At 45.2% G+C, this 25,901-nt stretch overlaps 1 protein-coding gene across 1 annotated transcript in view; it reads left to right on the forward strand.

The window, feature by feature from the left end:
- Positions 1–20,512, forward strand: part of LOC144113963 (annulin-like) — a 79,380-nt gene extending 58,868 nt beyond the window's left edge. The window contains 5 exon segments of the mRNA XM_077647379.1: positions 3,680–3,825; positions 5,550–5,694; positions 8,559–8,719; positions 14,067–14,206; positions 20,189–20,512. Of these exon segments, the coding sequence (XP_077503505.1) occupies positions 3,680–3,825; positions 5,550–5,694; positions 8,559–8,719; positions 14,067–14,206; positions 20,189–20,384 (788 nt within the window). The 3' untranslated portion in view covers positions 20,385–20,512.
- Positions 20,513–25,901: the final 5,389 nt, after the last annotated feature.

A 25,901-nucleotide genomic window follows, 5' to 3' on the forward strand; every position in this document is an offset into this window, starting at 1 on the left:
TTTCACAATCTGATCTAGGAACTATAGTTAGTTATTGCTCACGGAGGGACGACATCATTGTCACACTGCGAGATCAGAAAACAGCTTTCAAGATATCTGTTTACGTGCATTACTGCGGGCTGAATGGATGGAAGATTGGAGCGGCCCCTTTGTAACGGGGTGGTGAAACTTGTCACCATGTTCAGCTGTTCTTTTTCCTTTTTTTTTTCTTTTTCATTTTCTTCTTCACATTTCTGTATATCTATTCTAATATTTTTAATCAGGCGCTAACCCTAATTTACACCCCCTGGTGGCCCAGCCGGCGACAGCGGTGCCACCGCATCTTATTTACGTCACCAATATTTGTTTGTCTATAGAAGAGCCATATGTAAAGACGCTAGAAAATGTAAACAGCGGCTGCACAGCTACCCGCCGCGGTGGCTCAGTGGTTAGGGCACTCGGCTACTGATCCGGAGTTCCCGGGTTCGAACCCGACCGCGGCGGCTGCGTTTTTATGGAGGCAAAACGCTAAGGCGCCCGTGTGCTGTGCGATGTCAGTGCACGTTAAAGATCCCCAGGTGGTCGAAATTATTCCGGAGCCCTCCACCACGGCACCTCTTCTTCCTTTCTTCTTTCACTCCCTCCTTTATCCCTTCCCTTACGGCGTGGTTCAGGTGCCCCACGATATATGAGACAGATACTGCGCCATTTCCTTTCCCCCAAACCTATTATTATTATTATTATTATTATTATTATTATTATTATTATTATTATTATTATTATTATTATTATTATTATTATTATTATTATTATTATTATTATTATTATTATTATTATTATTATTATTATTACTGCACAGCGGACATATTTATCCAGTGAAAGGGATAGATTCCCAATCAGGAAGGGCATCGGCAGGCAGACACTCTTCCAGGAGGTGTTCAAAGAACTTGATTGGGAAGAATTCGGCATAAAAGTTAATGGAGAGTACCTTAGCGATCCCTCGTTTTCTGATGACGCTGCCTTCCTTTGTAACTTAGGGGTCGAACTGCAGAGCTTGGTTGAGGACCTAGGCAGACGAAGCATAACGGAGGGTCTAAAATTTACGAAGGAAACTGAAGTAATGCTCAATAGTTTCGGAAGGAACGACAGTTTGCCGTAAGCAGCTAAGCACTGGAATTCGTAAAAGAATAGGCCGCCGCGGTTTATCAGTGGTTATGGTGCTATTCTGCTGTCCCAAAATCCGCGGGTTCGATCCCTGCCGCGGCGGTCGCAATTCGACGGAGGCGAAGTGCTATAGGCCCGTGTATTGTGTGATGTCACTGCACGCTAAATAGCGCCAGGTGGCCGAAATTATCCGGAGCCCTCCACTATGGAGTTCCGCATAGCCTTTGTCGCTTTGGGACGTTGAACACCTTGGAACCAAACCAATCCAAACAGTAAGGAACATCTACTTGAGAAAAATAATGACAGCAGATCCGGAGCATGATTGTGAAAAAACTAGGGTACTAAGAATGGCAGAGAAATGCGCAGAATATAACCAATCCCTATATATAGCCTTCGTTGATTATGAGAAAGCATTCAACTCAGTGGAAACCTCAGCAGTCATACAGGCCTTGCGGAATCACGGTGTAGATGAGCCTTATGTAAAAATACTGGAAGATATATATAGGAACTGTACACCTACCATAGTCCTCCATAAAGTCAGCAATAATATTCCAATAAGGAAGGGCGTCAGGTAAGGAGACACGATCTCGCCAATGCTATTCACCGGATGTGTACAGGAGGTATTCCGAGGCCTGAATTGGGAACAGTTGGGGATAAGAGTTAATGAAGAATACGTAAATAATCTATGATTCGCTTATGACATTGCCTTGCTGAGTCACTCAGGAGATAAACTGCAAATCATGATCAATGAACAGACAGAGCAGTACGGTGGGTGTAAAAATTAACATGCAGAAAACCAAAGCAATGTTCAACAGTCTGGCAAGAGAACAGCAGTTCACAATTGGCAACGAGGTGCTGGAAGTGGTAAAGGAATACTTAGGGCAGGTAGGGAGAGCTGATCCGGATGATGAGAGGGAAATAACTAGAAGGATAAGAACGGGGTGGAGCGCATATGGCAGGTTCTCTCAGATCATGAATGACAGTTTACCAATTTCCCTCAAGAGAAAAGTGTGCAGCAGCTGTATCTTACCGGTACTCACCTACGGGGCAGTAACGTGGAGGCTAACGAAAAGAGTTAAACTTAATCTAAGGACAACGCAGCGAGCCATGGAAAGAAAAATGATAGGTTAAGAGACCGCAAGCTGGCTGTGTGGGTGAGGGAACAAACGCGGTGTAATGAAATCCTAGTCGAAATCAAGAGGAAGAAATGGGCTTGGGCAGGGCATGTGATGCGAACGTAAGATAACCACTGGTCCTTAATGGTAACGGAGTGGATTCCAAGAGAAGGCAAGTGTAGCAGGGGGCGGCAGTAGGTTAGGTGGGTGGGTGAGATTAGGAGGTTTGCAGGCATAGGTTGGGAACAGCTGGCAAAGGACAGGGTTAATTGTAGAGACATTGGAGAGACCTCTGCCCGGCAGTGGGTGTAGTCAGGCTGATGCTGATGATGATGATGATGATGATTATGATGATGATGATGATGATGATGATGACTAAGAATGGGACGGAGTGCATTTGGCAGGTACTCTTAGATCATGAATAGCAGCTTGCCAGTATTCCTCAAGGGGAAAGTATTTACCACTTTGTCTTCCGTTTAAAGACCGGAAGAAAGCAGAGTGGGTCAGGGAAGAAACGTAAGTTAACGACATCCTAGTCGAAATCAGGAAGAAATAGGCATGGATAGAGCATGTAATGGGAACGCAAGGCAACCGATGGTCGTTAAGAGTAACGGAGTGGATTCCGAGAGGGCAAGCGCAGGAAAGGGTGTCAGAGAGTCAGATGGGTGGAGCAGATTAGGAAGTTTGCGCGGATAAGGGGGCGCAGCTGGCGCAGGACAGAACGAAATGTAGTGATTGAGAACGGCCTTAGTCCTGCAGTGGACGGTAGTTAGGCTGATGATAAGGGTTATTATTGTTCATACGTTTTCCGTACCAATAATTGCGCTGAGAATTGGGGTGATATTTTAGCTATCTCGGCATGTATTTTTATGTTTACGTCTCCCTATCGACACAATCACATTTTTTTGACAATACCAATAATTCCGCAAACCATATGGGTCCTCCGCAGATATAAGACATTAACGTGAGGGGTTGGGTTCCCATATATAGTATAGGTGTTTTTGCAGTTCGGTGCGGTGATGCTGGAAAACCCGAATGGTTTGGATAAGCGGCAATAATATTTCTGCTGGTCACGAGGTCACGGGTTCATACTGGCCTCGGCGGCCGCATTATTTTATTCCAGCGATTACGCATCTTGCGCTGGTTGCGCTGGTTGTTTGTTACGCGCTCAAAAACGCTTGAGTCCCAAACATTTCACTACAGCGCCTGTCAGAAGTTCATTGCTTGTTTTGTTAACTTTAAGCGAGGTAATTAGGGATGGAGCTCGCGTTCACATAGCCACGAAAAAACGGTCTCCCCCCCCCCCCCCCCCCCCCCCGCTTCTCCGCTCTTCCAAGATAGCTGGGTGCTACTGTCGCAGTGAATGCACTGCGTCAGAGCATTCCAACACTTATCACGCAATCCTCATTGTGCGCACGCAGACACGCAAGAGGAGCGCAACGCCATGCTCAAGGCTCTGCGCAAGTGCAACCACGCCTACTCCCGCTACTACCTGAACGACGAGCTGGAAGATGTCAGCTTCGACTTCGAGCTTCTGGACGACATTATCATCGGATCGCCGTTCTCGGTACGCAATTGACGGTGCTTGTGGGGCCCCCTTGACGCCCTCTGTTGCAACCTTTATTTGCATCCCCAACGCCTGGTGTTGCTTCCTTTTTTTTTGTGGTTTCAGGTTAAGTGAGATCTTTGTCGTATCCGTGACTTTCCACGCCTCATAAAATTCCGAACATTCGCACCGTTACGTCAAATTAAGTTATGACTAAGTGTGCTTTTGTCTGTGCCATCGTTTGTGCCGTTCAGCACCTCGTCACATCTTCATATCTATGAACGAGACACACTAGCTTCCATAATTGTACATTGCAGAAAAAAAGAGGGGAAAGTAATATGAGCCCACCGCCGAAAACTCAATTTGCCACTCCATGGAAGCGAGCTTTCCCAGGGAGCTCTTATGCGGTGAAGGCCACCGTGTACTCTGGGGACCGTTGGCCGTCATATGCGCTGTGACCGCACTCCTCGGCTCAAGCTGAGGCGTCCCAGTATTTTGCATTCAGTGTATCCAGGCTTGAATCTGGGAGCAAAGTATTATGAAACTGTGTTGTAATAAATATTTTTTTTCTTTTTGTTGCCCTCGGCGCAAGTGTGCTAGTGTTGTGGAAGTCAGGGTTCCACAAGCAGCTGAAGCTTGGGTGGTTCGAGGAAAACAAAATGTTGCCGAGGTTGGGGGCGAGTCAGATGTTATTTATGCAAATTTCATTAATCTGTACCTATACCTATTCTCCTATGCTCCTTTACGACTACCGAGACTGTCCTTATTTATTCACTGTTCTGATTACCTTTTACATGAATAATTCTTCAAAGGTATGTAAGCTCTTGAATAATATTGGATTCAAAGTTTTCGCCACCTGGGCAAATTTCTACCACTCAGTATTAGGCAAATGAGTTCAAATTTTCACAATGTGGAACGACTAATTAGACGCTGGCGTTGGCCAGCCGCAAATATTTTATCTTTTCCTTTCTCTACGGTGAATATTAAACGCGTTCAGCTCCAGCCCGTTGCGATACATGGCGGCAGACAATTACTTCTGCCTACGTTGCGCTGGCTCTGGGGAAAGCGTCGTGAAGGGTTTCGCAATGACCATTTTCTATGGTATGGTACGCCCACGGTTACACTGTATGATGAGGCTAAAGAAAGGAAGAAAAGTTACGTGGGTGTACATCTAGCGGCATTGCACGGAGTACGGCTTTTTTTTTCGTGCGTGTGTGTGTGTGTGGGGGGGGGGGGGGTGCATGAGTGCGTGCGCGATGCCGGAGGAAAAGGAGAAAAACTCATTTCTATGTGCATTGCCGGGTCGGCATGACACCGCCCGTTTGAGCCAAGGCAGACTCGTAGGATTACTCTCCGCTGGGCTCGTTCTCCAAGGGCGACACCAGCGTTTGTCGCCGAGCGTGTAGCCTACGGCGCCAGCGTTCTGACTGCCCGAAGGCAGGCCCGTAGCGCGTTCCTCATGTGCTCATGAACAAAACGGGGATTACGATTGGTTAGCGCCGAGTGTGATGGTAGCATTGCTGCGCGTACATGCTACGAGCATTTTCCAGGTAGAGGTATCTCTCCATGAACAGGCTCCAACAACAAATCAATAATCTCGTTTTAATCAGTTACGTCCATCTAAAGTCTCCTTAAGTGGTCTCAGCGCTTTTGGACCTGTCCGTTCTAAACGGATCGGTGTCAAACGCCCAATCCACCGCAGCGAAGCGTGCCATCCACGCGCGCATGTACCGCCTGGTGTGCAGGTGAAGCTGAGCGCCCGGAACAAGAACCCGACCAAGGAGTACACAGCGCACGTGGTCATGCGCGTCGAGAGCACCCACTACACGGGCAACAAGAAGAAGCTGGTCAAGAGTGGTCAGTTCGACGTGGCCATCAAGCCAAACTCAAGTGAGTGCAGCCCTGCTCCTCCACCACCAGCCCAGTCTTCGATAACAAACAAAGCAAAATTTATTTCCTGTTTTTACAACTCAGTAATGAAAGTTATTTTGTTATTATTAAGTGCAAAAGAGGGTCTTTAGGTTACGTAACTGTCGGTGCGGCCTCATACGTTTGTTTCGTAGGAAAAAAGCAAGCTATACCCATGCGAGGATATGTTTGGTGTGAAAAAAAAAAAGTACTTTTTTTGAGCGCTTGTCGCGGAACTAAAACGAACCCTGTCGAGTGTAGTGCAAAAGGTAATTTGGACACCCCAAAAACCACAGCAAAAAAAGAGTCACCAGTGTAAGCAGCGTATGTGGCGCCTCCCTGTTTCCACTTGGGCTGGCATTCGACCTAAGCTCAGCGAGATTATTGAGATGCCATATGACCTGGAGAATAGCCGATAACATCGTGAAAAACAAGTTCCTAGTCTCCAGGCACGTCAGCTACAGCTCAGTGAAACAGGAAGTTTCGGATCCCGCGTCGCCATTTAAACTGAAGAGACTTGTCTCTATATGTGGAAAGAAACTTTACGAGGTGACAAAAACGCTCTGTTTTGCAATAAGTTACGCTATCCCTGAAAAATCGATGGCACAATCTGCGAATGTCTGGGAGAGGACCAGGCAAAGACTTGAGCAGCTTTCTTTATTCAAGAGGCTTTTTTATAAACACGCGTATACTATGGAATCCGGCGTGTACCAATCTCTTACGGTGTCATTGTTCCCGCTTGCCTCCCTCCTCGCCTCTTCAGTTCGCTAGCGTATCTTGTCACCTCGGAGAGCTGGGCCCACGCGCAGCAGTTCGGAGAATTTAAATTCATCCGTTTCCTTCATTATTTTTTCCCATTACGACCACACCCTGACTGTGACATCTTTTCTGTTCAACACGCAAGATCGTTGGCCTCCCTTTTTATGCCCTGGCCGCTGGCAGTGGTTATATTCTAGGTATTTAGTTCTTGCCGTACTATTTAAATACATTAATTTGACATTTATTTGCATTTGCCGCTAATGCTATCTACTGAGGTACAGGGCACACTATCGGCTTTCTTTTCTTGAGTATTTTTCGGTGAAGTCCTTATGCAGGTGTGCCTGTGAGGCACAGATATACAGGCCGGCGTAAACTCCTGACATGAGTGATGCACTTATTTGCTGGCAGTAATTGATACAGTACTGCTGATGTTTTATACTCTTCTAATGATGGAGGGCAATAATGAGGAGTAAAGACTCGTTGATGTACTTAACCCGTGCATAATCACCAGCTGGGCAAACATTAAATTTAAATACAACCTATTTCAAGTAGCATACGATGGCGGCAAAAAGCATAAAACGTTAAAATAAGTGAAATATATATTCAGATCAATAGCTATAAAGGACTAAAAAGGCATCACGAAGCGCTTTATCAATGGCGTTATTCAATACAGCTTTACTGAAAAAATATTCCCCTCTTTAATTGTTCGTGGAGAGCTATACAGCTTAAAAGCGTACGCTTGTACGCAGTAGGGCTACGAAGTAGGACTAACCTGCGATATGGTGATGACTATCGTTAACAGTTTGTGATGGTCACGAAAGGAACAGAATAATTGCTTAGTTTACCGCGAATTAGGTTGTGCAGGCACTACAGACGAGAAATTTTACGCCTATGATGACGGGATTCGATTTACTCATACCTAGAAATTTTGGACGAGTGCATTTTTCAACGGGAAGTTGTTGGTGAATGCAATGTTCATCAACGGCTATTAGATTGCACCATTTAGATCAATATGTTCAGAGCACTATCTTAAAATATCCCACAGGTGCCTCACAATCATTGTCAAAAATACACCCCATTGGTTTTCTATGGCACTCTTAACTACTCGGATTGAGCACTGGACAAACTTTAAAATCAAGATTTTGTGACGCATTGGAAAGTTAGATCATTCCCATCAATATGTTCATAACAGTATCATACAATTCTATACAGTCTTAAATATTTCATAGTTGATTCGCCTCATATTGAAGGTGATGGCCAAGAAAGCTGGACTTTAGTGATGAGGAATTAATTCTTCTGTGCTTGTTGAATGTGGTCATAATAAATAAATGGTTCATTCAGCGGGAGGGGGCGGGGGGAAGCTCTTCGTTCTAAAAAGGGTAGAGCGGTGAAGAGGAGCGACACAGCGGCCCAGCGGAGGACTGGCCCGAATGTAAAACGAGCGCATCCTTTCCACGAGGACGTTATCCGAAATAATTGCGGCGCTTACATTTTTTATGTTGTAAGGATATCATATGTTAACTATTTACAAGTGTTAGGAGCGCCTCAAAAATTGGGGCGAGAGAAAAGTTCACGTAGTGCTGCTGCAGTAATCTATTGGATGTAGTCGTTGCATTTCATATGCGAATTCAACACACCTTTCAGAAACTTTTTTTTGTTTTCAGCTCCTTCAAATGAAACACCACAGATGGAATAGTTGGAGACAAATATATTTGTCATTGTGACTATACTCAGAGAACTGTTTGCTGAGCACCTATCACTATGTCCCACTTTCCACACCAAGAAACAGCATAATACAGTGTTGCTTAGTAGAGTTGCTGGCCAAAAACTGCAATTACATACTTGGATATTTTCATAAAAATTGTTAAATGTTATGTAACGTCACTGATGGCGGACGTTATAAGGAGTTAGGCTTAGTCCGTGAAGCTTCCCACGCTATGTGTAACGTTATAGTTTAATCGAGCTATTTTTGTACGCAATCTACTAGCCAGGCATGTCAGTTCGACGTGTTCAGAGGGATGTTCTAGTTGCCCTTTACAGCAGTGGTATATCAGGTGTGAATCATCACCACGTCACGCATTTTTCAGGGGAGGAAATCTCTCTCGAGGTGACCTACCCGGAGTACGAGAAGCTGCTACTGGACCAAGCTATGTTCAACATCGCCACGTTGGCCACCATCAAAGAGACCAAATTTGACTATTTTGCCCAGGACGACTTCAGGGTGCGCATGCCGGATGTCAAGATTGAGGTCAGTAAACTATGTGTCACATTTAGCAGTCAGACGTCATGTCTCTTAGCACATGGTATAGAGCATACGGAGTCAGGAGGGAGTCTTTTAATGCTGTAGCGTTAAAGGTCCCGGTTGGCGGAAAACCCGGCGTTGGTGCCGTTGTGACTGAAAAACTGTTTAGTCGAGATACTAGTGACGTAAAAAAGTAGTTACGCTAAAAAAAGAAAAAAAAATGTGGTCAAGCGGAATCTAACCGCGGTCTATTGGGCGAGTCGGACACGCTACCTTTATACCACTGAGCAACGTTCGATCAGTGGGATAAATGGGGACCTTGTACGAGCACCTCACACAGCATAGTAGGCAAAATACATAACAGGAACAAGTAGTTAATTAGTGTCAACAATTAGCGTCACCAATTTATATGGAAGATGTGTAATAAAGGAGTATGTGATAGCAGCACCAGGGGGCCCTCAAGCGACCGTAGGGACCCTTTAACGCTATCGCATCATAATCTTAAGGTGAACTTAAGTGTCCCCCAAAGTTTTTTTTTTCTTTTTTTACACGTGGAAGAGCTTTTTACACGTGGATACCCCTGTACGTCTTCTGTGGTACGTTTTGCACCGCATAGAGTGGGTGTGACATAGCATCACGACCTCAGTAAGCTATGTCATCCACTCTGGCGTGTAGATGAATGAAAAGACCGAAGATATAAGCACACACTTCGAAACAGGGCGATGGCGGGCACAACCAGTTTTGCCGTCTTATGCTGTGGTCGCATGGCTCAGACTAAGTGTCGGTTATTCCTCTACTTTCGAATAGACTAAGTGTCGGTTATTCTTCTACTTTCATTAGAAAAACAAGGTAAAGAACGCGCCTTCGCCTTCTCGTGTGTCTCGTCTCGTCCTCTGTGTGTTTTTTTAGCGCTGGTTCTTAATGTGATGGATCTGCGAATTTTCCTGACTTTTACAGCACCAATCCTACAACGATTTTTTACTATGCGAATAAGTAAAATATCATCTACACTCTCCATTCTACAGCTTCTTTACACAAAGCTAGGTGTACAACATGTACATTATTTTTCCTCATAGTCTCCTCCCTTCTTATTGCACTACTGTCCAACGGGCCTCAGGCTTGGGAGTTCCTTTTAATATGAAACATTTTGTCTGGTATTTAGGCCACTTTTGCACCGCTTTTGGTTTGTGCAAAATCCACCTCCTCGCAAAGCCCCATTGTCCATACAGGTGAACATCCGAGGGACCGAGATCTGGACAGCACGGAGTGTGTTCCAGCACCTCAAAACTCAGCTTGTTTAAAAATCGCCTATCCGCCGGAAGCATCTATCGAGATTACTGAATATTGTCGTCTGTTGTCGGGTTTGACGTGCGCGCTGCTCCCTGTTCATGTGTCACACTATACCGGACAGTTTTAAACTTATTGACCCACGAAAAACACCTCTGCGTGGTAAAGCACTTAACCCGCACTGTGATCAGTTTGTGGTGAATTTCAGCCCTTTTCAGGAACACCTTTCGACCAAAAAAAAATGGATTGCTGCTCATTGTTCCTCCTTGGTGCGAAATGCTAGCGGAGCGGACATATTTATGCGGCAACAGCTGGAAGGCAAATGATGCGATCTAGATAAATTGCGCACGCGTGACCACAGGTGCGCCAACTCGACGCATGCGGGGCAATATGACGGCCGCCCGCGCACGTATTAGTCGCAGACGGCGCATTGCAGGGACAGCGCAAGAAAAGTCTTTTTGCATGACTGCACATGCCCGCACACGGCTCGCCACGGCGATTAAACTATCAAGAAGTTTGGTTTTAAGGCGAAGGCCTTTAATGGCTCATACTCCTGGTCGAGATCCTGTCCGTCCGTTACATCGCCAACCGGAAGTCACGACAACGGAAGTGACGTCATACCGTCCGCCCATCCGTTGCGCTCTTCAACTAGATAAGAACAAAATCTTTTGCCCGCGATTGGATTCGAACCATTATCCTTCCGTTCCGCAGCCGAGCGTGCTGACAACTACGCGACTTCCTGCCAATTAACACATATGTAGTTCTCCTTGTCTAGGAGAGTGTTTGCAGAAAGGCGTCGAATCGGATGGATGCCTCCCACGCGCCCTCCAGTGTCTCTAGCATTAAAGATTCACAAACAATTGTGTGTACTTAATTAACATCTTAACCACACATCAGTGACACAAGCAGCAACACCGCGATAAAGACTTTCGCCTCACCGCACTTCAGGTCAACAAAGTGCCCCCCCCCCCCCCCCCGTGAATTTTTGAGGTACTGGAACACCCTTCCCTGAAGTCTGGCAGATCTCGCTCCCTCTGACTTTCAACTCTTCGGGCCGCTCAAGGATGCTTATCGAGGTCGTCGAATTTCCACAAACACCATCCAAACACCTTCTTATTGGAAGGAATACCTCAGCTTGAGGCCCGATGGGCATTAGAGCATTGAAAAGGGAGTTGACTGTGTATAAAAACGATGAGCTGCATGTTATACGCCTACCTTTGTGTGCATAAACTGCAGAACGAAAAGTGTAGATAATTTTTTAATTCCCCATGTACTTTCTACGCAAATGCGTTAACGTTTTTTCCTGACATCCCTAAATCCCAAGGGCTGGGAAGGACTGACACGTTTAGATGTGACACTCTAAAAAAATATTTTCAGTCATCCCACTATCGTTTGTACATTTTTCGGGTAGATTTATTCGCCTGGGAAAATATTCTTCGGTAACTGCGCTAAGACAACCCGACCTATAGCTTCAAAGACTAGGTCACCGTCTCTTGAAGCATCTTAAAATAATTGCTCTCAGATTTTATTCTTCCCTCTTCGTCACCTTTATTTTAGCACATGCTTTTAACAAAGTGTCTCTGCGTCTGTTACTGCACATTTAGAACCTTTCCTATGTACCAATTTTTCATCGTTCAAGATACTCAAGATATTTTTTACACCATCCTCATCTGCAGCGCGGTTGCATTATACCCGGACTCTTCTTTTTTATTTCGCATGCTGGTGTGAAGAATCGTTTTTCTGGAAAGTGTTCGTTGTTCTAGGTCTTGATTCTTCATAGGGGCTTTATTTCTTACATTTTGCAACCCTGCATGTGCATGTACATGTATTCTCGCGAAAGCTAAAACGCTTTCAGTATGTATTTTATTTTAAAAAATCACACTGAATTCCCGCGAACAATTACCTCTTTGTCTTGCAGGGTTTTCACTTCTAGATGACGTATGGAATATAAACAAAAGACAACGAACAGCAACGTTTCGCTGCTGGGAGTGCACTTTGACGCCATTGCGTATTGTTGTTGAATTGTCGCACAAAAAGTTCGCATGATGCGTATGTTCAGACGCAAACTACCAGCAAGCCTCAAATGGTGAAGAGGGAGGAGGACCGCATTATGAAACACAATACACGCGTATTGTTTCATAGGCCATGAGAAGGAAGGAAAATTCAAGCTACTATTGTGAAATGTGTCAGTAATAACATATATCCTGCAGTAACATATGAACTGCCATTGACTAAGTCAGTTCATAAAATTATCAATAATCGTGAAAACGCTTTTTCGCCGGCTGGATAGGTGGGTCGCAAATATAAAATGGCGCATAAAAAAAGCCTTCGGTTTCCATTTTTGATACTGGTGAGAAGTCACCTCGCGATGTGACGCGTCATCTAACATTTCTGTCAGGCGTTAGTTACCGAAGAGCTGCCCAATACTGTTCACGTCGCTTGCACAATTCATGGCATTTTTTTTTGTGAGATAGTTATATAGTGGCCATTTCCCGCATTTCGTCGTTGTGCATTTGTCTGAAGCCTGCTTTGCTGCAGGTTGCCCACCTGCCCACCGTGTTTGGGCAACCTCCCAGACCGTTCGATCACATTTATAGGCGCACTCGCCGTAATACAGGACGTACTACTTCCGCCGCTATTGACGAGGGTGGCGCTGGTAAATACGCTCAAGGTTCGGCTACACTACACATAAATGCCCCCAAAAGCCGAAGACTGGACAACCGTCACCTAGCTCAGTTGCTAGAGCATCGGACGCGAAAGTCGTAGGTTCGGATCCCACGGGCGGCATGCGGTTTTTCTTCTTTCTAATTAATTTTTAAGCGGTAGAATAATTACGCTATTAATCTCCCATTGATCGGGACCAGAAATTAAGAAAAAAGCATCCCCATATGCTCCTTAGCTTCGCTGACTGTTGGCTTCCGTCATGTATGTCATAACGAGCCCCTTTATTCCCTTCCCTTGTCTGCTCAATAGCTCAACGAGGGCTTCGGTTCTGACAGTCTTGATTCCGTAGGTAGCATAAGAGGGTCCTCGCACAGCTTCCGCGCTCACCATTCGATCATTCGATCCCGTTTCACGTGGCACTAGCGGTAACACAGGACGTACTGCGTGCGCCGCTATGGACGAGGGTGGTTCTGGTGAACACTCTCAAGGTTCAGCTACACTACACATAAATACCCCTGAAATGAGAATGTGTGTGTGTGTGTGTGTGTGTGTGTGTGTGTGTGTGTGTGTGTGTGTGTGTGTGTGTGTGTGTGTGTGTGTGTGTGTGTGTGTGTGTGTGTGTGTGTGTGTGTGTGTGTGTGCGTGTGCGTGTGCGTGTGCGTGTGCGTGTGCGTGTGCGTGTGCGTGTGCGCGTGTGCGTGTGCGTGTGCGTGTGCGTGCGTGCGTGCGTGCGTGCGTGTGTGCGTGCGTGCGTGTGTGTGTGTGTGTGTGTGTGTGTGTGTGTGTGTGTGTGTGTGTGTGTGTGTGTGTGTGTGTGTGTGTGTGTGTGTGTGTGTGTGTGTGTGTGTGTGTGTGTGTGTGTGTGTGTGTGTGTGTGTGTGTGTGTGCGTGCGTGCGTAGGGAAGACAACAGTCACAGAAACCAAGGTGCAAAGGGGAATGATTCTTTTTTTTAATCTTAAGGCGCGAAGTTACTTGGCAACAGTAACCTGGGTCTCTCAAGCGCCACTGATGCAGTGTTGCACTGCTGTGTTGCATCGCTTAAACGCTGCACCACTGCGCAGGAGTGGCACGAGGACTCCCCGGGATCTGTGAATGTAGAGAATGACCAATTCCGCATACGTGGTCATCTTATTAACTCTAATCGAACTTCCGTCCGGAACAATGAATCCGAGCACCGGAACCGAAGTGAAAACTGCAGTGCTAGCGCACCTAATTCGAATTTGGCCTAACAGCGCAAATCGACCGTCAATTTTTCATACATTTTTCATTACCTAAGTCTGCATATGTCATGTATTTCATGTAGTTTCTGGGCTGTAATTGTTTTTTTTCTGACATACTTCGCATACTCCATGAGATGGTAGACAACGATGGTTTAAAACTGTGCACCTTTGCTGTTGCAGCCTGAGGGTGACGCACTGGTGAAGAAGCCACTGAAAGTCAAAGCCACATTCAGAAACCCGCTGCCAAAGCCACTGACCAAGGGGATGTTCGTCATCGAGGGACCTGGGCTCCCGGAACCGCTGAGGTTGCCAGTTAAGCAGTAAGTGTCCCGCTAAAGGTGTTGAGTAGTACGTATTGAGTCAGTATTCTCTTAACGTTATTCGCGAGCGTGCTAAAGCAGTAAGTACGCAAGTATTTTCAATGCGCTTTTTGAGCCACAACTCTGAACGAAAGATGCAGAGAAAACGTCTCCAGTACTTCATCACGGTGCGTACCACGGCGAAGCTTATTCTTTTTCTCAGGCAGCCAACAGGCCTGAACCTGGCAGCAGTAAGCCGCCGGTTAAACGGTGTTTGCAACCTTTCTTAAGTAGCAGGCAGTACCCTACACACATACATTATTGTTTAGAACACACAAGGAAACTAGTTAGAACACTGGCTGAGGACCCCGGACTGGCGAAGCAAACTTTCAGTAAGTGGAAATCCACCTGAGTAGCTCTTCTCTCTTCCGAGTTATTTATTTATTTATCGCAAATACCCTAAGGGCCTTTGCAGGCATTGCATAAGGGACATTCATCAAATAAAAACGCTACAGGCTCACAAGTTTAACGACAAATAATTAGGCCTACAGCCTATTCGGCTTATATTAGGTGTTTTTGCTGGTCACCAAGCGAGCTGGGCGGGCATACCCAGCCATAATTAGTAAAAAGTGTCGCCACCCCTTCTACCTCTATTCAATATCATTAGCCTTTCAGGACCAGTGATTTCAATGGCTCCACTGGTGAAAGAGCTGAAAAAAATTCAGCTGATTGAATTAAAACAAAACTGTAAGAGGAATAATATTTAATTGAAAGGTATCTCAGGAAACCAAAAACAGCGCATAGCTGATACACATGAGAGGATTTCCACTTGTTTACAAGTGGATCTTTCACATCGACGCCGTACACAGACTTCCATCGAAAGGACTTACGAACATAATCGTGAAGTTCACTTCCAGATCTACCCGCGACAACCTTTTGAAAGCAGCAGCAGCAAAAAAAAAAAAGACTTAACACCTCAGTTCTTGGTATCAAGTCAAATGATTCAGTTTACTTGAATGAGCACTTTACCTTGAAAACACGGCACTTCCAGCAAAGACCATACGGACCAAGCGGGAAAAGGGTTGGCAGTCTGCATTGGTGTCTCAAGAAAAAAATACTATCCAGGAAGACGAATAACTGGAAGGTGCTTTATGCGACTTGAAGATTATTTGGTGGAAGCTATCTAAAAGCGCTGAACCTTAAACGCCTCTTCCGTTATCTTGCCGTACACCGTAACAGAAGTCAACGACCTTCGCAATGATAACAATTTGTTCATATCCCGTTGTAATATAGGCAGCTTGAGAAAAAAACTTCAACCACCTCGTTACTTTCTTGCAAGACACAGGAAGCCTTTCGAAATTACCTCTGTTACAGAAACGTGGTTACAGGACGACGAAATAGCTACACGTAACGATCTCACAGCCATTTCCGATCAAAGAACGACGCGGGCTTGGGGCGGTGTTGTTGTGCTTTTCCAAAATGCCTTCTTGCTTTTTCGCACCTTCCAACGGATATTTGTGCAGTTCCTCAGGTGTCGAATCCTTGTTCGTCAAGCTTGAACTTCTATTATTCATATATGTCATTTGTCGACTTCAAATGATAGTCTTCCAGCTTTCTTGTCTATTCTGTAATCAGTTCTCCCGCTGATGACAACTGAACATAAAGCCACTGTCGTCATTATTGGGGGGGGCTTTATTATCGACACTAATAAGGCATCCAATAAACACTATTGATTTTTGCTGAAATCTTTGGCTTCCGCAACGTAATTAGAAGTCCTACGCATGTAACAAGTACAACATCCTCTATTATTGGATCATGGTTTAACAAACCTTAATATACAGGATCATGTTGGTGTCTATCAGGAACCTATTTCTGATCACAGCCCAATGCTCTTTACTTACGATACAAGTGCTAACTAAACTAGAAAACCATAAGCACATGGCGAAAACTGACTATTCCATGGTACGAAACACTGTTTTAGCATAACATCCTGCTATTATATACAATGATGACATTGATGTCCAATTGTAAATATTCTTAGAGACCTTGATAAACTGTAGGCGAACAATACGCGCTCATTCATATGATACCCCACCCTGTCCATGGACGACCCAGCACATCCTGGATGTCCTAAAATCCAAAGAATATTGGTATCATGATGAAGGCATCACAAAACTAACCATTATTACTTGGCACAGTACAAAAGTCTGCACAATAAATGTCTCTCCCTAATGCGCAAACGTAAGAAAGCATATTATACGTTTCATATCCTACTGTTTTCCGGCGATACAAAACGAATGTGGGCTACAGTTAAAGAATTGATCGGCAATCCACACATAAACCATGTTCTTCCCGCAAATATCGACCGCAGCATGACAGAAAAACTAACTCTTTCTTCCAAGGTATTAGAATACCTTCAGCTATGGGATTCTCGGGTTCAGAGACCCAGGTATTTATCAGTCCTATTATCAATACGTTCGTTATATATGATATTGAGCTATCTGAAATAACTTCTATTATACTCAAATTGTCAGCCATTAAAGCCTCTGGATTGGACCGAATTCCGTCGTGCGTAATCGAAGATAATATAAGCATCATTGGGCCAATTTTTATGTAGGTTATGTAATCATTCTCTACAGTTTGCGACTAACCCTTCTGTTTTTAAAGTAGCTAAAGCAGTCCCAATATACAAGGACGATGACCCTTGTGGTCCTCCGAGTTATCGACCCATCTCTGTTCTCAGCGTTATTAATGCAATCTTTGAAAAAGCTCTGGTGAGTCATGTTTTAAGTTCCTTAACAAGTTCAATGTACTATGCCCGCAGCAGCATGGCTTTCAGCCGAATTACTCAACATCTTCTTCAATTCTTTGCTTGACTCAGGTAATCAAGAAAACATTAAACGGCAACTAACATGCAGCAATCATATTTTAATGCAAAAAAAGCTTTTGGCACCATAGATCACAATATTCTTCGAAAGAAACTAAAGCATTACGGTTCTCGTGGGAAGGTTGTTGATGTATTTGCAAACGATATCAATCACCGTCAACAGTCGCTCCTCATAAACAATAGCAAGTCATCACTACAGCATATTCATACAGCCATACCGCATGGATCCGTGCTGGGGCCTCTGTTATTCTTTCTGATAAGGGAGTAATTACTCATTGACATCCACCCGAGCGCAGCCATACGACTACAAAGGAAAGCTATACAGCTTCCTCAGAAACTTTGTAGTTAAAGAAAAATTCGTCCTGGTCCGGGGTTATTCTCTCTATATGCAAATGACTTGCGCCATATGCTGAGTTCGTATCGGATTATGATTTGTGCCGACGACACAGCAATCATAGCTACCTACGGCCGACACTCCGAAGAGTTAGAAGTGAAGGCAAACGCGGATTTGGAAAAAAATTTCACTTTTCTTTGTCAGTAAACTCACCCTTAATTTTAATAGAACGAAATTCATCATATTTCACTCGCGAAGTAAGCATATTAATAGAGGTGTCATTGGAGTTCGCATGAACAGTCTGCTTAAGCAAATTAATTCAATTAAATATCAGCGTCATAGTGGGCAAACATTCTCGTTGGAGTAATCATATTGATACAGCCTGTGGGAAGATAGCATCTGTCTGCTTTGCGCTATTAAAGCACACGAATATTTTGACAAAGATATATTGCGAATCCTTTAGTTCGTGTCTTTTTATACTCATCTGGCGTATTGCATTGAGTCTCGGGCTCAACATACAGTGCATATCTCGATCCCCTTAGGCGATTACAAAAACACGCAGTTAGAATTATAACCCACATTAAGTTCAACAATTCGAGTCAGCCATTGTCTGAAAGATTAAGCATACTAACTTCTGATCTTTTGTGGCATTTAAGAACAGCTATTTGCATTAGCAGTGTAGCCAAGCACAATCACTTATTCAGTGTATCTATGTTTCGGCTATCATCCCGTGGAACTAGCAACCTCTCTTATAGTGGTTTTAATCTGTCGCCTGTTAATAATGCTATTGGTGAAACACTTCTATAATTCGCTGGTGTTAGTCATGAATAGTCAACCACATGATCTAAAGCTGTCCAATAGCTTCATTAATAATCTGAAAAAAAAAACATTTCATTCGTATGTTATGATTGTTCTGCGTTATTACATTGCTCTTTAACTGTGTTACTTGTGTTGTGTTTCGTATTATTACACTGCTCTTAAATTGTGTTTCTTTTTCTGTGTTATTTTGCTTATTTCTTGCACTGATCTATTGATTTTAGTTCTTGACCCATTTCTGGAATTTATTTTTCAATTTTATGCCCCATGCATTGTAAGATTATTTAATCTTTGTATTCCATGTTTTCTCTTAGATTGAATTCAAATAAGAAGTGCTGTCCTGTACCTGGATTTCTTGCCTTTACTATTTTTTATATTCTGCGATTAGTTATGCATAAGTTTGCAATATATAATAGCACATTGGTTCATATTTCTTGACGTTGCCTGCGTGTTATTTCATGTTTTGTACCTTAAACTAGCCGACGGCAATAGGTGCAAACAGTTTTTAAATTCTGTACAAAGAAAAAATAATAAAGGAACTAAATCCCCAATTTAGGGGCCACCAGTTTTGAACTGAACAAGAAAGTTGCAGTGTTTTTGCAGTAGTTCCGACTTTTCAAAATTTATCAACATATGTTAGTGATCTTCCACCTGGTCGCAGTTTTTATACCTCCTTCCTACCTACTGGCATAAATCGTACGCTTTGCTGTCCCCATCGGCTGACACCCCTTCCACCCTTGCACCGTGCAGGAGAAAACAATTTTACTTTCGTTCTATTCACGCAGAAGAGTAGAAGCAGTAATCGTGTTACTCCTTCAAAATAAATTGTTTTGGTAAAACGTATTTACAGGCGCTAAATTATTTCACAAATTTTAATTGTTCCAGATGAACTCGCTGGTACTTAGATGCCTCATTGTAGAATAAGCAGCGTGGTCGCGTTCTGCTCAAGCACTTTCAATGTGGAAAGGAAGCAGCGTCGAGAGTGGCCCCCGATCACACTTGCTGAGATGGCAATTCACCTGATGAAGAAAAAATAACATTCATCGCAGGAACCCAAATACAAAGTATAATACGAAACCATTGAAATCTCTATGAAATATCGCCCATGGTAGCAAATTTAACTGCAAGACGATGTATAACCTATTGGGGGCGCAACTACGCCGAAGGTTGAAAGCTATCAAGGCTTCAACCTTCAGAAAGCCAACCAACTCGCCCAACAATTCGTGCGGTGCATCCAAAAAAGTAATAGCGAGAAATCACGTTTTGTGGACGCTGCGTGTTACAGCTGAACAAGGCAGAATTCAAGAATTCGATCCCCATCGCAAGGAGCCCCTTCCCCGTACGAATACTTGAAAAGTTTCCGCAGAACTCAGCCTTTGTGAATTTCGCATTACGAATTTTACTCAGTGCATAAGGCTAGATGCTGTGTGCTAGTGGCTGGAAATTTGGATGCTGGGAGCGTGGTCGCCCTGCCTCTTAGACGCCACCTCTTAAAAGAACCAGTGCTTGTCTTCAATTGACTCAAGAATCCGCGCACTGACCCGCACACAACGAAAAAATAAAGTAAGCTGTGTGTCATGTCATTCTGACTTAGTACATGACATGTGTGGCACGTCATTCTGGTAGGAACAGTGACACATACCTCTACTTCAGCAAAGACAAATGTACTCTCAAAGCAGTTGATAATAAATCAAATGTTCAAATAAATTGCCGGACGAAGCATTTTGCGCCTATTAAGTCGTGCTGATTCCATTTAGAATCACGCATAAACTAATAAAGAACAAACGTAACTTTGATTTTTTATCTTTTTGAATGATCCTCTTCCTACATGTGCTAATGTCTAGATATCATTTTTATGTATTAAACCGTTTTAATTTGGGCCGGAAAGGGTTAAGCCCCTCGGTTGATTGAAGAAATGGAAATAATTTGTCCGCGAGCTTTCTCACACGAAGTGGTTTCTTTCCAGGAAAATTCACGCCGGTGAAGAAGTGACTATCAACTTCTACTTGACTCCCAAAGCCGCTGGACCAAAAGCCATCATTGCGAAATTCAGCTCCAGGGAGCTGAGCGACGTGGATGGCTTCAAGGCTGTCGATGTCAGAGAGCCGTCCTTCTTAGAATCAACCAACATGGTCACCATGCCCATAGCCGCCACCGCCTGATGAGTTAAAAGTGACCGGCGGAGATTTTATGAAATGATTGTTTTGCCACCAAAATATTTCGCTATTTTAAGTTAGCTCGTCACTTGCAAAGTCATGCTGGATACTGAGCATTAAACATTTTCCGAATACGGTCTTCTCTTCTTGTTTAAACTCATCGAGCGCACTGAAAATGGAAATAGAAGAGTGCTCAATAATCTCGAATGAGTTTTTTTTTGCGCTACTTTACGCGTCGTCATTGTGTCCACGCGCAATTTCCTAACGGGGCATGACCTGCCATGATTAATGTAGGAGCAAAATCTGTGCCGTGATTAAACGTACAAGGCATGCACCGGTTGTCATCTTCAGTGCAACAATAAATGCAAAAATGGTGACGAACACTCTGGCATCCAAGAGGCGAAGTGCTGTGCTCAACTTTAATATCCCTAAATAGTACCACAATATAATAGGAAAACAATCGTCCATAACCGTCACAGGCAATTGCGCTACACGATTCAAAATGCAGCTTATGCCTTGCCCACCTCGTACATAGCATACTTTTGTTTCAGCCTGCCCAAATAAAAAAAAATATTCAGAAAGGTGGTATATCGTAATTTCTTCGGCCTTGCAGTAAGCATGCCTTACAGTAAACAAGCGAAGTGTCCTCTCTTTGGGTACACAGAGAGCGAACGTATCCAGCCTCCCCTCTCGTGCACTCCTGCGTTTCCCATGAAACATTATTTTTTTTTACCCCAAGAAGGCAGTTTTAATCTTCAAAGCAGGTTGATTTGGAGATCACGTTGGGATCGAGTGTCTGAAGAAGGGAGGTCGCTAATTCAAGTGGGTGGGTTGAAGCTGACACTGGGTGCCGTGTGGTGGTTAGAGCCACTGGCCGCTGGCAGCCGCTCGCTTCATGATCAAAGAATGCTTCAGATCATCGAAGGTTTTTTGAGCATTAGGTGCTTATGGCGTCGGCTAATCTTCCGAGAGTCTTGCTGTTCTCGCAACTTACCGCTGATCGAGGCGGGAATGGAACCATCGGCCGTTCGCTTCCAACCTGCTCCCGCTTCCCCCAGCGCAAGCATGCTCAAGGCGCCGACGCTGTCTCAGCTCGCAAATGCAAGTGGAGCAGAGCGGAACCTGTCAAGGAATGAAAACACTAAAATTAGGAACCCCGCCGCGGTGGCCCAGTGGTTAGGGCGCTCGACTACTGATCCGGAGTTCCCGGGTTCGAACCCGACCGCGGCGGCTGCGTTTTTATGGAGGAAAAACGCTAAGGCGCCCGTCTGCTGTGCGATGTCAGTGCACGTTAAAGATCCCCAGGTGGTCGAAATTATGCCGGAGCCCTCCACTACGGCACCTATTCTTCCCTTCTTCTTTCACTCCCTCTCTTATGCCTTCCCTTACGGCGCGGTTCAGGTGTCCAACGATATGTGAGACAGATACTGCGCCATTTCCTTTCCCCAAAAACCAGTTATTATTAAAATTAGGAACTCAAAAATTAGGTGATTACAGGCGCTAATATGCAGTGGGTGAAACTCATTGTTCTAAAACGATAGCAATGCATGAAATTTCGGAAAAAATTACTGCAAGAGTGGAGAACTTGAACAGGAACTTGTATTTTGCAGACGGGAGAGCTGGGCGACCTTGTACATGTTTCGAAAAATAAAACCAGCAGAAACTGCGAAGACGCAGTAAAGCGTCGTCCCGGGTGTCTTTACTGCGTCTGCGTCATTGCGACTGGTTTTAGTACTCGTACTTTACCATGCGCTGCGGCGCGGTTGCTCGCTTTCTCCGCTGACGGCGCTGCTGCAATGCAAGCACACGCCTCTGCAGCGGTAACACGACGGTGCCGTCCTATGTATTTCTGTATGGACGTCCTATCAAGTTTGGACAGGAACACTGCACGGAAGATTAGTGTGTTCTATCGAAGAGGCCACATGGTGCATTTAACTTCCTGCATGCTACTCCGCGTATATAAGAATACGAGCGAGAAAAAGCCCCTACGAGATTGCACAGTGGCATGTTAAAGGCGCGTTGTACTATTGGGCCCACAAATAAACGACATCTCTCATGCAAGCGGCTGCTCTTGCCTGCCACTAATATACCATGGAAACAAGTACTGGAGATGTCACTTCCATGTTCTTGGTTCTACCAGCCAGTAAGTAAAGAGCAAGAAAATGAACAAGAGTGCATCAGTTTCATTTTGTATCGTCCTGTGAACCTTTGATAAAAATTTAAAAAAATTATGAAGAAGTTCGTTGCACACAAACTAACTCTGTCCAGTCAATAGCGTTAAACCGTTTAGATGCGCCTTCTTCATTTTAGAGCGCAGCTCTTAAGCGTCCGTTCGTGGGTTGAGCCGCGTCGCCGCCGTCGGTGTAACCGAGCCAGATCATAAATAATACAAGAAACATTGCCGGGACTTGGATTTGAACCCGCGGCGCCGCGAACAGATCACGTTCGCTGGCTGTTGCGCGAGAGCACTGTACGCTCTCGCCGCAGCCGAAAACGCCTCGTGTTAGACGGCAACACAATCTCAACACCACTTCAAATGCTAGCCCAAAAGGAATTCGCATGCAAGTTTCACACATACGACCTCTTCAAGATCATCGAATTCTGAAACATCTGCAGTTGCCTCTTAAGGGGGATGCCGTCACAGACAGGAGTTGTCTGTGACGATGCCTGGATACATAAAAGCAAGCATTTGAATCACATTTCATACGTCAGTATTTGCAAAGAAATCCCCAGCAGCCAATCACACCGGAGAATTTCATAGATGACCGCGAGACATCTCGGGATGTATCTCAGAAGGCTAAGCATGATCATGAACGCCTGAAATGAAAGCGCTTTGCAACGCCACAAGTATTTGAGGATGTGACACGGTCTGTCGGCTCCGCCATCGTCAAGGATGCGATCTCTGTCGGTCGCCCCAGCCATCGACAGACGACAGAAGCGTAGCAGCAGCTCAGCGCATGACGAACCACTCACTCACTCACGCACTCACTCACTCGCTCAGCGTTTCAAGCAATTCCACGGCTCTAAACGCGTCATGGTCAAGGCAGCCATGTTTTTTCTCTGCCACGGAAGTGTAACAACTTCCGTATAGTGCGCATATTGGGACGCTAGTTAAAGAGCACCATAACCGGAGTTAAAAATGCAACTTTCCTGCACATTAGCGTCCTCCGTAGATTATTGTTGTACTTCCTCGGGTAGTAAGGGACCAGTAATTCGTTGGCGACGGGCTACAGGCCGGCAGCAGTCAATGCGGAAATCAACATTACCGGGGAATGTATACGTGGCAGTAAATAATGCCTTCCTTTTATGCGACCGGCTAACGAAACTCTGCCGACTTTTCCAGCGGTGACGTCGTAGCGAGCGGAATTCACGAGTGACGAGCAATAGTTAATACAAATTCGGTAAGTCTCCGTTCAGACCGATCGATTCAGGCTGATTGACTCATTGGTGCGCTCATAAGTCACAAATGGCTAAGAATGCGTTTTGCTAATAGCTCAGTCTCGCGTCTCTTCCTTTTCCTTTCATTTAGCGATTGCGCGAGATCACTCCCCAACCCTCTCATCTCACTCTGTGATGCCTAATGTGGTCGCAATCCCACTCAAAGAATTCCGGAGCCTTAAGCGGAGCATCACGCCCATCGCTCGAGGACAAGGCCCAGCGGTGGCTCATGCAATGCTTCCTGCCTATTCCATTGTCGCAGTGTGAGGCTGCGTCTGCAGTGCGGCGCACTGGCTGCGCAGCTGCAGCCTCCTGCGAAACACACGGATGTGTGGGGCAGGCAGAGCGGGCGCAATAGCACAGCTGGGCGGCCGGCAAAGAATGCGCTGTCCGCAGGGTCGCTGTGCCGCGCAGTACAATGCATCGAGCGAACGGTGGCCAGGTTTCGCGCGTCGCTAACCACTGGCTTCATTGGAGCTTTCATTGTCCCATCTTTGCGACATGGGAATGCCGCGGCATACGAATGACGCTGTGGCGAATAATAGGAGGTCTCGCACAGCTGTGGTCTGCGCCTGGGAGCAGGATCGCTCCGCTCCAAGGTCGCCCGCCGAGCTACGCCCGCGTAAACAGGAGCCCGGCTCCACGGCCTCCGTCATTACGTGCGCAGGAAGCGCCCATCGCCTCGAATGCTTTCTTTTGTTTTCATTTGTATTATTAATCATGACTGGAGAGGCTTGTTAAAGGTTATATATTATCTGACCCCCCCTCCCCCCTTCCACGGTGCAGTTCGGTAATTTATATCTATTAAATTATTAAATCTGCAAGTTGTTTTAGTCGCTCCTCTCGAAGAGCGCAAACCTGGGTAACAATGCTTGTGTGACGTCAGCGCTTTCGTTGTTCGCACGCACTTAATCGCCCTGCCCTGGCTCGCCACGGCAGGAAGAAAATAACGGCGTTTTCTGAGAGGAGCGTAAATGTTTGCACGGATTGGTTCTTATTGTGCCCCGCAAAATGCTACACCCTGCCTGCACAATTTGTTGGCGCTGTAAAGATCGCGCCAACAAGTCATAGCTGCTCGCGCATAGGAACAGTGCGCGGTCAGCCGGCACTTTTCCTTACCGTACGCCGTGCTATCACAACTTCTAGAGTGACCGGTGACGAGCCGTTCTTCTACGCGACATGCTTTGGGTCGCTCGGTCCCTGATTTTCTGGCCCTAGCTCTAGCTTCCACTTTTGTGCCAGCAAATAACCAGGTAGAAGTTGGGTGCGTTAACTAAGGCTGCTACACAATTTCGGAGGGCATTTTTTTTTCAAATTTTCTTTTCATTAATTTATTTCATTCCCCGCAGACCGTGCTGCGCATTTCTCAACTATGCATGCCAAGCCATAAATGTTTGCGAAAGAAAGGTTTGAGTAGAAATACCAGTTTAAAGCAGCGCATTGCGTGGAAATTCCGAAATTTTCGATATATTCTAGGATAAACGAGAACAAAGCGACCTGAATCCGCAGAATAGAGTACGCTTTCGTGCGTAGAAACACTGGGAAGTTTGGTTCTCTAGAAGGTTTGCTTCGCAATAAACTCAGAGACTGCTTCAATCATACTAAATGATAAAAATACTTGCATGAGTTGTTCTCCGTTCAGCGAGGTTCCCGTCAGAGTATATCATCAAGGTCAAGGTCGCAGTTTAGGAAGAAAAGGATATCATAGGATGTTGCGTGGTAGGAAAATCAGGGGATAGCTTGTGAACAGCAAGCCCCGACTGCTTATTTTTATGCCTCCTATATATATCGCTGTGTATGCGTAGTTAACTGCGCTTTGAAATGTACCCTATCATGCGTGAATTTTAAGTTTTGTATTTTCCAGATTTTTTTCTTCTTTCCTGGACGCCAGTTATTATCCTTCCAGACATGCGTGCCGGTACATGCTCAGTGCAGCTGTCTTTTCTGGCCTTTTCTGTCTTTGCTACGTTCCGCTTACTCTTGTCTATTGGGCCATGCCAGTTGCCGCGAAAATAGCGTTACAAAATTGTGAGAAATTCTGTTCGTCCACTGATCCCATTGCCCGTTCCTTACGACAGACTGCAC

This window comes from Amblyomma americanum, chromosome 1, assembly GCF_052857255.1.
Source record: "Amblyomma americanum isolate KBUSLIRL-KWMA chromosome 1, ASM5285725v1, whole genome shotgun sequence".
Lineage (NCBI taxonomy): Eukaryota > Metazoa > Arthropoda > Arachnida > Ixodida > Ixodidae > Amblyomma > Amblyomma americanum.